The sequence below is a fragment of the Muntiacus reevesi genome, chromosome 7, assembly GCF_963930625.1.
Source record: "Muntiacus reevesi chromosome 7, mMunRee1.1, whole genome shotgun sequence".
NCBI lineage: Eukaryota > Metazoa > Chordata > Mammalia > Artiodactyla > Cervidae > Muntiacus > Muntiacus reevesi.
The window spans coordinates 83,474,094-83,487,135 of NC_089255.1; the positions used below are offsets into that span (position 1 = coordinate 83,474,094).

General features: G+C 45.6%; 1 protein-coding gene and 1 pseudogene across 1 annotated transcript; both read left to right on the forward strand.

Moving 5' to 3' along the window:
* The window catches only part of LOC136171785 (heme transporter FLVCR2-like), a 35,853-nt pseudogene that overhangs the window by 19,854 nt on the left and 2,957 nt on the right, over positions 1-13,042 (forward strand).
* On the forward strand, positions 4,561-5,523 carry LOC136171786 (large ribosomal subunit protein uL13-like). Its single transcript, XM_065940768.1, has one exon. It carries the CDS (start codon positions 4,561-4,563, stop codon positions 5,164-5,166), a length of 606 nt encoding a protein of 201 aa, XP_065796840.1. The 3' UTR covers positions 5,167-5,523.

Sequence of the window (13,042 nt, forward strand, 5' to 3'; positions counted from 1 at the left end):
TATAACCTGAAAATGTGTCAATAGATACATGAACATATTTTAAGCGACCAAAGGAAGGAATGAGTGACATCCATCTGCCAAAGGTGATTAGGTAAGAGTCCACGAGGGTTGACACCTAGATGAGGGACTGGAAGAAATTGAGGACAAACAGAACAAGATTTAACAATTTGTCGGGCAGTTTCTCGAGGGATTTGAAGTTGCAGACGAAGGGTATTGCTATTTTGATGATGTAAGGCATGTGATTGTTGTGCTGCATCTACTTGTGAAAGAAGGACTCGAGTATGAGAATCGGCTATTTGATTTCCCATAGATAAAGGTCCAGGAAGCCCGGTATGGGCGCGTAAATGCCCAAAAAAGCAAGGTGAGGCACGCTGTTGAAAAAGAGATTGAATTGAGCGCAGTAAATACTGAATATTAGAATTAGTAGTGGAAATGAAGGGAACAGTTTCTATATACTGTATGAACAATATATTTACTATCCGTAAACAAATTAAAAGACTGTAAGATATTGAGAACAGACTTTGTGAACCGCTGAGAGTTCGACTTCTTCAGCAGAGGTATATCCAGTGTGCCAGGAAAGAGAAGTATTATTAACCACAAAAGCAGCAATTCCATTAGAAGATCATCAGTAAAAACAGTCAGTGCATTTTGGATAGGGAAATTTGAAACATTTTTTTGGGATGATAAATGAAAAACAATCTTAAATCTATAATAATTTTATAGGTTGCACATGGTATCCCAGCAGGTGAGGGCAAGCCGGGCTGGAGTGGTCCCATAACCACCATAGTTTCATTAACTTTGCGAAGGTCTTGTAACAACCTCCACCTGCCGGACTTTTTTAATAAGAAATATGGGGAAATTCCAAGGGGAGTTGGATGGCTCAATATGTCCTAATTGCAACTGCTCCTGTATTAATTGCTCAGCTGCAGAAATTTTCTCTTTAGTCAGGGGCCACTGATCAACCCAGACAGGTTCATCAGTTTTCCAACTGATTGGGTCTGCATGGATTACAGGAGAATCAGTAACCCCCGTTAAAAACAACCTAATCCAGATCTAGAAGGTTTAGAAATAGGCATAACTGGTTGGGTAATACCTTGATTATTTCTTCCTAAGCCCTGCTGGGGAAGTAACCCTTGTTCTTAGTCTGTTGATATAGAACTTCCTTGATAGCTTTTCCCTGGATCAGCGGGTCAGGATCTAAACCTGCTACAACAGATGGCGTTTTAAAATGCAATGGTTTTGCTGTATCTAGTTGTTCTATTCTCTGAGATATGGATGTTAACATATCTTTAAGTTCAGAAAAAGGGGAGACTTTATCTTTTTGTGTTTAGTTACTATAAAGGCATCCCAACTTTATTATACTCAAAAGCCTGCTCTTCTAAATCGTCTCGGTCTTAAGGAGAGAGTTCTGAATCAGAATCCTGCTCGGAAACAATAGTCTCATCATTTTTTCTAGGACCTGGGATTATTGGGGACTCATATATGTGCTCTGCTACCCCCTGGAGAGTATTCAAACATTCGGGTGTTATAAGCTTTTCCGTTTAGACACCGAAACTCCTCTAGCTTTTAACATAGTTTTTAATGTAGAAACAAAGAACTGTCTACTATTATTTTGCCCCATGATTTTTACTCTCACTATACCCTCTCCACCCGCAATCACCCACAATGCCTGTACTCGTAGATACTTTTCTACCTCATAGATACCTTTCTACCTCCCGCGGGACAACTTTCTTTCTTCGGGTGGCTGTACACTGGAATCCGTTCAAGTCCCTCGTTCGGGCGCCACTTGCTGGAGCCTGCCGGCAAACGAACTGGTCGAGAACGCAATTATCAGAGTACCTAGGAAAAGAAGACTCAGGAAGATGGGGCTGAGAGGGACGGAGTCCGCTTGCGTCTGACTCCGCCGACTTTATTGAAGAATACCACGCCTATATATATACTAACAGGAGTTACTAAGAATAGATTGAGGGTTTGCATACGTGCAGAGCTACAGATGTTTTAAATTCCCACACTCAAGATCAGTAGAGCATTACCCTAGCGCCCAACATGATTAAGATCAATAGAACATTAGATAGAAAACAGGCTTCATCAATAGAACATTAACTAGATAGAAAATAGGTTCAGGCATGACGAGTTTATCAGCACCAGGAAAACAGGCAAAAGGTCACCGGTGTGTTTTTTCCCTGAAGGAGACAAATGCCAGTCTATAACAAGAAGGGGCGGCAGGACAGAGAGAGACCACCCTTTGTTCTCTCTTAGAGCCGTAAGGGGCCTGTACGTTCAGGCCGGTTCCCTGCAGTTAAAAAGAGGTTAAAATGGTTACTTTGGGTTGTTTTGGAGTATTTCTTCTTCTCTGAGGGTACCACTCCCAGTGGCAACAAGGAGGAGGGTTTTTGACCTCCCTCACTGCTAGAGGGTGAAGCTAGCAATGACCCCACCAGGACAATGACCCTAATGCTGTGTTTCCCCCTCCTTCCTTCAGGTCTGAATGCTGGTGCTTTTTATGCCTTGTCCACTCCGCTGACTCGCATGGTGATCTTCCACTATCCGGTAAGGGCATTCCCTAAGCTGACCAGTGCCAGAGGGAAGGAGAGGTCTAGTGTCTGGGCAGGAGCTGGGGAGGCGGTGTGGCATGGTGTGTGCCCCAGGATTTGGAGGGAGGCGGCCCTGGGTCTCAGCCCCAGGTCTGGTGGTTCTCAGCAGTGTGAGAGCTGGTTAGCCTCTGAGCTCTCATGCTCTTTTCTCAAAAGAAGCCATATTACTTATTGAAAGATTAATTTTAGAATTAGAAAGTAAATAATAAGGTTTATATGTGTAAAATGCGTAGCATGTTGCCTGGCCACACAGTAGATAAAAAATATAGATTTATACATGAAATATTTAAATTGTGAAATATGGGTCAGGTTTAATTTGAAACTCTTATTTGCTCAACAGAATGCATATTGCAAATATTTCCAGAACCAGTGAGGGCTGGATACTGGGAATGGACACTGAGTATTCTGGAGTCGGGATCCCAGTTCCAACCCTCTTTTAAAATGACGAGGGTCTCACACTTGAGGAAGGGGTGGGCCACTGTGGGTGAGTATTCCATTCTTAGAGATTGACAGGCCTGAGTTCAGATCCTGCTCTGCAGTTAATAAATGCCCCATGACCTTGGGCTGGTAAGCTAATCTCACTATGCCTCAGTGTCATCATCTTGAAAATAAGGTAATATTGATTCCTAACCTTATGGTGGGGAATTAGAATTAAATGCATTGATGATGCAAAATCCTCTGCATGGTGTGAAGCTTGTAATAAACCCTCTAAAATATATAATTTTTATCTTCCTGTGCCTTTTGGCAGTGATAGCTCAAAAACTCTAAATAATGAATGTACATCTAGGGTTATCTCATGTTGGGAGGAGCAATTATTCTAGGATTCTCTCCCCACTGGCAGCTTTTACTGGTTATCTTGCCCTGGTGCTTCCTGAGAATTGGCTCTAATGGAGCCTGAGCTGCTCGCCTTTGCCCCTTTGCCTCATGGTGACTGTGTTCTGTCCAGTGTCTTGTCCTATCACTGAAGGATCATTAAGGCTGTGGTTTCCCCAGGGGGAGGATGTGAATCCTGGAAGGATCGGCCCGACCATCTTCACTGCAGGAATGTTTGGGACTGTGATCTCAGGCATCTGACTGGATAGGACCAAAACCTACAAGTAGGTGACTCTTCCTCTTGGACTGAATTGGAGACCCATGTTTTGAAATGACATGTTCGTTGGCAACATGGCTCCAAAGGTGTGACTGTAGCAGCTGGGGTCTGAGTGGTCAAGGAGGCAGTTCAAATGTACCTTCTCTGAGCCTCAGTTTCCTCATTCATAAAAAGAGAGAAGCAGTGCCTGCCCTGTGGAGATCAAAGGAAGATTAGAGACAGGGGACGTCAGGCTGGTCAGAGTTCCATCCCCCAAGTAGATTGTGGAAGGAGCAAAGGAAGAAGAAAAGAAATATGGAAAAAATCAGCAACTGGAAAGTTTGTGGAAATGCCAAAAGGGATGATGAGGAGGTGGTTCTATGGCCAGGTTCCCATGGCTCCCCCATGAACCCCGTAGAGTTCACTAAGGTGCTCTGTGCTTCCAACAATTTTCAGTATATTGCCTTGCAATTGCTTCCACTTTATTGGCAAATATTGTGATGTGCTTTAGTCCTGATTGCCCAGTGCATTTCTAAGAGGCACTAAGATTTTAGTGGATGCCAGGCTAATCCAGTATACCCGTTCAGTGGAGGAGTCTGCATTTGTAAAAGGCAACCAGGGGCCTCAATTCAGTAGCTGATCTTGGAGAAGGGCAACATGCTTTATCAAGGCCTCCAAAGTTCCCAGTGTCTGGAGGTGACAGGCAGTGGCAGACCTGTTCTCTGTACTCGGACCTGCTTCTGTGAGGCTCTGGACTGGAAGCAGGGAGTGGGTAGAGGCAGGATGAAGCCCCTCTGCCCTCAGGAGGTACTTTGAAGACCAGGAGGGAAGGGCGTCTTTTGGGGTGTCTTAATCTTTTCCAAAGACACAGGCCCCTTTCCCAGGCGGCTGCCGAAGATGGCGGAGGGGCAGGTCCTGGTGGTCGATGGCCGAGGCCATCTCCTGCGTTGCCTGGCGGCCATTGTGGCCAAGCAGGTGCTTCTGGGCTGGAAGGCTGTGGTCGTGCGCTGTGAGGGCATCAATATTTCTGGCAACTTCTACAGAAATAAGTTGAAGTACCTGGTCTTTCTCCGCAAGTGGATGAACACCAACCCTTCCCAGGGCCCCTACCACTTCCGAGCCCCCAGCCGCATCTTTTGGTCGACAGTGCGAGGCATGCTGCCCCCCAAGACCCAGCGGGGCCAGGCTGCTCTGGAGCGCCTCAAGGTGTTCGGTGGGATCCCACCACCTTATGATAAGAAAAAGCGAATGGTGGTTCCTGCTGCCCTCAAGGTGGTGCGTCTGAGGCCTACTCGGAAGTTTGCCTACCTAGGGCGCCTGGCTCTTGAGGTTGGCTGGAAGTACCAGGCAGTAACGGCCACCCTGGAGGAGAAGAGAAAGGAGGAAGCCAAGATCCGCTACTGGAAAAAGAAGCAGCTCATGAGGCTATGGAAGCAGGCCAAAAAGAACATTGAGAAGAAAATTGGCAAATTCACAGAGTCCTCAAGACTCACGGATTTCTAGTCTGAGCCAAATAAAATTGACTGTTTATTCTTCATGCTTGGCCTGGCCTGCCCTTCTGCCATCGCCACCCTAGGATGTGGGGGGCCCCCAGGGGCTGCCATGCAGGTGCCACAGGCAGACGGGGTATTGCTGAGGGGCGTTAGTCAGTGTAGGCAGGTCCAGGGGCCATGCAGGCATCGTTGGTCTGCAGCTTATTTGTTCGTGAGACTTTTAAGACATGAACAGTTGGAACAACCAGTCCAGTTGCAATATAGGCAGAAGTGAGCTGAAGACTTAATTGGAAGGGATTCGCATGACTTCCAGGGAGTCTGCTCATGCTTCCCCTGTGGTCGGACATTATACTCTGCAGCTGTTAGGGTGTGAGAATACCCAAAAAGTGTCTCTGGAAAAGAAGTTTCAGCCAAGGAGTCACAGGCATCGCCCTCGTGTCTTCCCTATATTTTGTGATCCAAAACCAATAAATTATTTTGTTAAAGAAAAAAAAAAAAGACACAGGCCCACAGTGTGTTTGTATTTCTGTGTGTGGGAATATAGAGAGCACAGGTTTTCAATCTCAGTCTGCATTTACTGCATGAGTGACTTTGGACATGTAATCTAACTGGTCTGTGCCTCAGTTTCCTCTTTTGTCACATAGTAAGTCATACATGGTTTTCTTGCAGGGCTTTTGTAAGGGTTAAATGAAATACTAAACATATGGAAAGTGCTTAAGAGAATCTCTGGCATCCAATCACTGCGGTATCAGTTTGACACAAGCACAGTATACACCCGCCGGCCCCACTGTGTTTCCGGCTTCAGCAGAGATGAGGGAAGGCTCTGAGCTTTCATGGTCTGAGTCCTGATGCTCGTGGCCACAGCGCCCAAGGAGGTGCCGAGCCCCTGACCTCAGTCAGGAGGACGGGGAGAGGGTGGTGGTCCCAGAGCAGGAGTCAGGGCCACAGCAGTCCTGGGTGGGCCACCTGCGGGGAGAGGTGCGTGCAGGGGCACACGCAGGGTGAGCCCGGAAGAGAAACCAGCCCTGCTGGGCCTTCGGAGGGGCCAGCGGAGGGACATGCGCTGGGAGTGTGTGCAGCTTTCTCCCTCGGGCTTTGGAGTCAAGGGCTCGTTCAGGGCTGGAGAATGTTCTCTCCACTGCACTGTCGGGAGTGGAGCAGTTCAGATTCAGCGGGGAGAGCTGGGCTGCACGTGTGGCAACAGGAAGGACCCGGAGACGACAGACTCTCAGTCAGGTCCCTGCCCGGCATTGCCCGAGGGGCGGGGGGCGATGCAGACAAGCAGAACGGGCTTCTGGGGTTGTCTGCGTGCCACCGCCACCTGACCACAGCTGATGTGTGTCTTGTTTGTTTTGATGGGGAAAGAGGAGGGGAAGGCACTTTGCCCTTCTTGCTTGTGGGTAGGCTGTGCCAAGTTCAGATGCAGTGTTGACTTGCTGAGAGGTTTCTGTAGAGAATACACGTGCTACAAGGCGGCTTCACACCGTCCTGGTCTGACCCGTCATAGCTCTGAGCACAGTGTAGTTAAATGAATATTTGTGGAAGCATTGGTCTTGTGTCCACAAACCACATGGACAGAATGTTCTATGACAGCAGATATCCTAGCACATAGCAGAGGACTTGGCCCAGAACAGGTGCCTCATTGATTGATTGAAGGGATGAGGCTGAGGGAGGAAGGCAAGACCTCATTGAAGTTTGAAGTATATGACTCAACTTCTTTGCCTCTGCTTGTAGGGAGACCACTCTGATGTTCTATATCATGACTCTGGTGGGGATGGTGGGGTACACTTTGACCTTGAACCTGGGATACCTGTGGATAATATACATCACTGCTACTACCATTGGGTAAGTTTCACCTGTAACCTGTGTAACTGGAAAGCAGCATTCCGTGGCTCCTAGAGCAGCCTACATCCTAGCAAGCATATGGATCCCTCTGTTGCCTTCTCACTGACCACTGGAAATGTGGAAATGGTGGCCAGAAGTCATGTTCACTTGTAGCATTTCAAAAGGCCACCTGGGGTTTCCAGGCCCATCCGTGCTGTTGGGATGGACTATATCCTTCGCAGATCTCTGTCACATCAAAGTGTTAGCTGCTCAGCTGTGTCTGACTCTTTGTGATCCCATGGACTATAGCCTGCCAGGCTCCTCTGTCCGTAGGATTTCCTAGGCAAGAATACTGGAGTGGGTTGCCATTTCCTTCTCCAGGGGATCTTCCTGACCCAAAGATTGAACCTGGGTCTCCTGCATTGCAAGCGAATTCTTTACCGCCTGAGCCACCGGGAAGCACAACACATCTCTGGGAGGCTAGGAGATGTTTGGTCTTTATGGAGCTTTGCCTGGGATAACATGGGGTCGGTCACAGAAAGTATGCAGAGCTTGGAATTAGAAAGTGTCGGTCCTAATGTCAGTTGACTGTTCAAAACCAAAACAGTTCACTTAGCTGCTGAAACTCAGAAGATAACAGTGGCCTGCCTTGTAGAGTGGTTGGAAGGAATGGGAGAGGTAATCAAAGGGCTAGCAATAGGCAGTGTGGTGCAGAAGTAAGAGACCAGAACTGGCATTTTTTTAGACATGCTATATAAGAAGGAGTAGGAAACTGTACCTCTTCCACAGCGATCTCTGCTCAGTGTCACCTCCCACTTATTTTTCTGTTGGTGATACATGAGTGGATGTGTATGAGTTGTTACAGAGAGGTATCGAGATTCAGTCCTTCTTAGCTGGCAACTGTCTGGAGGGAAGTAGGGAGGCCTGTAATGCCCTACTTCTGGGTCCAGGAGAGCGATGGAGAGGCTGGTCAACATCCAGGGACTGTGTCCCCATCACACAGAAGTTCTCAGCTAAGGACTGAACACTCCAAGCATTCCGACCTCTCCTGTAAATGCCGACTCTGTCTGTAATTGATGGTTGGATGTAGAGGAGACAGGGGACCCCCAATGGGTCCCTGAGCTTATAGCCTGAACTTCCTGGCCTGTAGAGGTCCCTGTTTCCTTGGAATGGCCTGGTATCCAAAAGCCTGGCATGTCTTGATGGGCAGAAATGGAAGAGAAAAAGGAGTTGTAGGGCAGGAGATGGGCACCCCCCTTTTTTTTTTTCCTTTTTCCGGACATTCTCCATCACCTTGTTTCTGTGATCTGGCCTTCAGATTCCTATGACTGGCTACCTCGTGTTGGGATTTGAATTTGCCGTGGAGCTGACATACCCGGAATCAGAAGGCATGTCGTCTGGTCTCCTCAATGTGTCTGCTCAGGTAGGCCTGCCCCTTGGTGGTGGCACCAGAGCCGTGGGTCTTTGTTCCCTGTCGAGCTTGGCTGATGCAGGCGCTGGGTTATGGCAGCTCAGCTTGCCTGTGGGCTGGCTGGCTGGACCCTTGTTTCCTGTGTTCTCTTCGCAGGTGTTCAGGATCATCTTCACCATCTCCCAGGGCCCGATCATGGACAACTGTGGAACCATGCCTGGGAACATCCTCCTGTGTGTCTGCCTGGCTCTTGGAACAGTGCTCACTGGTGAGTTGGGGTCTCAGGATGCTCTTGGGTTTCTGCTGTTGCCAGTTTGGGATACCAGTGTCTTGACTGATGATACAGATTGGGGTCTATCTGCAGGAGATAGAATCTTCTTAGGAAGTTTTCTGAGAGGCAGTGCCTGTCCTAGTGTTATGAGTAAGGCTTCTGGCCCAAAAGACCCTTGTTTGAATCCTATACCTCCATAGCTGCTTGACCTTAGGCGAAATGGTCCAACTTCTGGGCGTCCCATTTCCTAATCTATAGAATGGAGATTGCTGTGAGAATTGGGGCACTGTCTGCAAACTGCCTGCACGTATCAGGGGTCTATGAACGGGGGCCAGTGTCATCACTGGCTTCTGCCTGTCAGGGACGCAGTGCGCGCCAGGCTTATCAAGTTGGCTGATGGAACCCCCAGAGCCCTGGAAGATCTGAAGGAGGTGGATACCTGTGACCCTTAGAATTAAGGCTTCCTCTCATGGATGAACTTGATGTTTGCTCTGCTGGATAATCATCTCTCTTGCCCTTCCTTCCCCGTTCCTAGACCTCAGCATTGATTCCGGCTTATCTCCAGAGGCAGAAGGCAAACAAAGAAAGTTCTGAGAATGTGAGTATGGGGGAGCTGCTGGCTCACATATGGGTCCCAGCTTTGCTGAGGCTGTGGCACCCATTGTGGGGGGGTGGTTGGGGGTTTGGGGGTGGGGACTGAGGGAGGGTGGAGGGAGTTTGCAGGGGGACCGGTGGCTGTGAGAGCCGCTCAGCGTCACACACGTGGAGACAAAGGGTCTCCTCTGTGGGGCTCAGCCCTGCTTTTCTGCTGCCCTCTCTGGGTTTTCCTCCCACTTCCTTCCCTGATCCTGGCCTCTCTGCCCAGGTCCCCAGAGCTGGTTCCTGCAGTCAGCCGAGCAACACCCACCCTGGGGTCCTGAGACAAGTCCAGAGGCCCTGGCTCCTCTCCTTTCAGCCCGGGGTTCATGACTGCAGAGGAAAGGTGGGCGCTTGGGGCCTCCATCCTGTCTTGGTGGGTGATGGCCTCAAGGCAGTGGCTCTTCTGGTTTGTGGCAGCCCCTCACATGGTGCCACGGGGTAGAGGGACCAGAGCCAATGGGTTGCCAGCAGGTCTCTAAAAAGGACAAGTCAGGAAACAGGAGTGGATGGTGGTTGAAGGGGAGAGGACCAGGAGTTTGATGTAGAATAGAAATGTGTTTCCCATCAGCTCTAATGGGCTGTGGAGTATTTTAATCAAAGTGTTTAGGTATCAAATATGAAGGAAGATGAAAGAAATTTTGACTCTGAGGAGTAAAGTGGGATATTTCTTTAAAAACAAGCCAAACACCCAAAACCTATTACAGAGATGAGTATATATTCTTTGTAATTAAAAAAAGAAAAACACAGACAAATATAGAAAGTTTGAAAGTCATTCTGTAATAGCATCACTTTGAGAGAGATGCTGGTTTTTTGCATTTACTCATTAGTGTCTGTGTCCACATATAATATATGTGTGTAGATACACAGGTATGTATATTTTAAGCAAATATGGAATCTTGTTGTATCTGTTTTTTAACTTGTAGCTTATGATTTATTAGGTTATTAGACTCTTACAACATGCATTCATGACCGCACTGTGTCTAATGATTGCACATGGATAAACATGGACAGGTTTTCCTGTCCTGGAGCATTAAAGTCGTTTCTGATCGTTGTTATGAATGATATTTTGATTAGTGTTCTGGAAGTTGAATTTTGGGGCATGTTCTTAAGTAAAGAATTTCCTTGAGAAATGGATCAGTGGTTGTGCCCAGTTTTGGGGTGTGTGTTTGGCTTTTGTTTGCTAAAGGGAACAAAAAACCCTAGGTGTGGTTACTACCCTTCTGAAAAACTTGGAAAATAATTTGGAAGAAATCATTTATTTGTTCCAAATCATTATTTAGCAAAGTTCAGTACTATTTTGTCCCAATGTCTGATGTAAGCAAGAGTGATTATTGTTGAAAAAGCAAAAGAGTGCTGTCTTGGAGAAAATGAAATGAGCTTCAGTTGACATGAAAGAAGTGGATAGATTGCAGCTAAAAATTCTTAAACGGAAATTTAAGTGTAGTAAGCATCAAAGGCAAAAGTCTACAGCCTATGAAGAGTGCGTATGCAGGAGCCTGTGATTCCTGAATGAGAGGCATGGGGATTTGTTTGGAGATGTGGTGGGAGATAACGGTAGGTAAGCTAAGGCCAGATAATTCAGTCTTGGATGACAGTGAACATGGATTGTATTTTCAGATAAAGTAGGGGCACTGGCAGCTTTTGAGGAGCTGGAATTATTGTTTGAAGAAGATAAATCTGAGAGTATAATAATTCATAATTGGTCATGATAGAAATAATGCTGCATTGATAGAGACATTTCCTTGGTTATAATTTTCATTTTAGCACTCACTCGCTATATAATGCTTAGATAGTTCACTTAACTTTTCTGGGCTTCAACAGAATCATCCATAAGATCTGTATGAAATTAGGTGGGAGGGCCTTTTTAAATACTTTTTTTCAGGTTTGCTTCCAGCTTAGCCTAGCTAGGAAGACCAAATATAAAATTATACTCTTTATCCAAGTGTGAGGTAATAATGAGCTGGGGAAGTAAAAGGATATATAGGAAAAAGGAGGCATACGGGTCAGAGAAGGCTCTTTCAAATTGGTTGATTCTTAAGAACCACCAGTAGAAGTAAGTTAGTTAGGTCATGGTGTGAAAATGATTAGGAGAAATCCCTATCTCATACATTGATTGTGATGTGGCCTTAGGACAGCCAATTCTGTCTGACCTAATGTGAAAGAGTAAGACGTTTTTATTAAGATCTTAACCAATTGAATTCCTTAGGTTATATTCTTTCCTATTCACTCCACTTTCCCTCACCCTAATATCTAATCTTTCACCTAATTCTTTTGTCTGTCCTAGATAAACACTTGTGTTCATCTAGTTCTCTCCACCCCTCTAGTTATCTGGATTACTGCTGCAACCTTTGTGATTAATTGGCAAGGAAACTACAGGATTATAGAAACAAGTTAAGAAAATTAAGCTTGTTTAAGTCAAACTGTTTTCATAATATTTCAAGCAATTTAATACTCAAAATTATTTATGGGAACAAGAGAATGATCAAGGCAATAGAAGCATATTTAATGAATTAAAGAGTAGATACCATGTCCTAGATACTCTCACAGTTCTTTTCCATGTATAATTTCATCAATAATAATATAAAATTTTTGATGTATATTTTACTTCCATTTTCAGAATAAGAAACCTAGATTTAGAGAGAAATTAACTCACTAGCCCAGGGTCGCACAGTTGACATATTGTAGACCTGGGATTTGAATCTTGTTATTTCAGATTCCAACATCCACACGCTTGTCAACACTTGAAACTACTACAGAAAGCAGCTGAAGATGGGAGACTGAATCTCAAATGAATGTTTGGGGGTTAGGTTGTATATTAAGGACTCTTTAGCTTAAGGTTGATAAATGATGATTTTTTTTTTTTTAATGATGATTTAAAACAGAGTTAGTTCATTATGGAAAGAAGAATAGAGAGACTGCAGGAGAGGGCTGATAAGTGTACCCCAACAATTTTCACTGAACCATGGAACTCTGAATTCTTAAAGTCTATTACATATAGTTACAATTTCTTGTACTATGCCTTTAATTTCCCATAAAACTTTCGAGAATGGCACACTTTTTCCACAAGTTCCTGTTACTTTTAAATTATGGTCAAGATAAACTCCAAATGAGCATCTTCTCTACTATTGCTGGTATTTCTGAGTGGCAATTTTTTCTAGCAATAACAAGTCAAACTAACCACAGTTTCTATGTTTAGAAGAATATAATTCTAATCTCTCTACTCGAGGTTCTTCTGTAAACTTATTCCATTCCCTTTCATGGAGATAGTATATTTGCTTCATTGGAGGGGTGGTTTTAAAAACTATGAGAAGATCTTCAATTTTCTTGTCTGTCTTTCATAAACTCTTGGTTTACATTATTTTGCATTGCTGTTCATAAACCACTTTCATCATGTTCTAAATTTAGACTTTATGCATTATCTTTTGCCTGGATATATCTGCACCCCAGGTACCACTGATGGGGTCTTATTGCCATCCAAGTGATGGGTGAGCCACCTTCCAGATCTCTTAGTGTTTGCTGTTATGAAACATATCTGGCATAAACTGTTACAGGTTGGATTCCCTGGGAAGCAGACTCTGGTCCAGAATTCTCTGGAGTTGAACTTTCTCCTGCAGCCAACTTTGGTTGGCTGATTCCAACAGCTGCTGTTAGAGGTCTACTGAACATGAATCTGAGTTGTTCAATGACAGTCAGTTTGCTGTTTATCCCTGTAGCTACCCGCGATGGAAAGATCCAGGATGG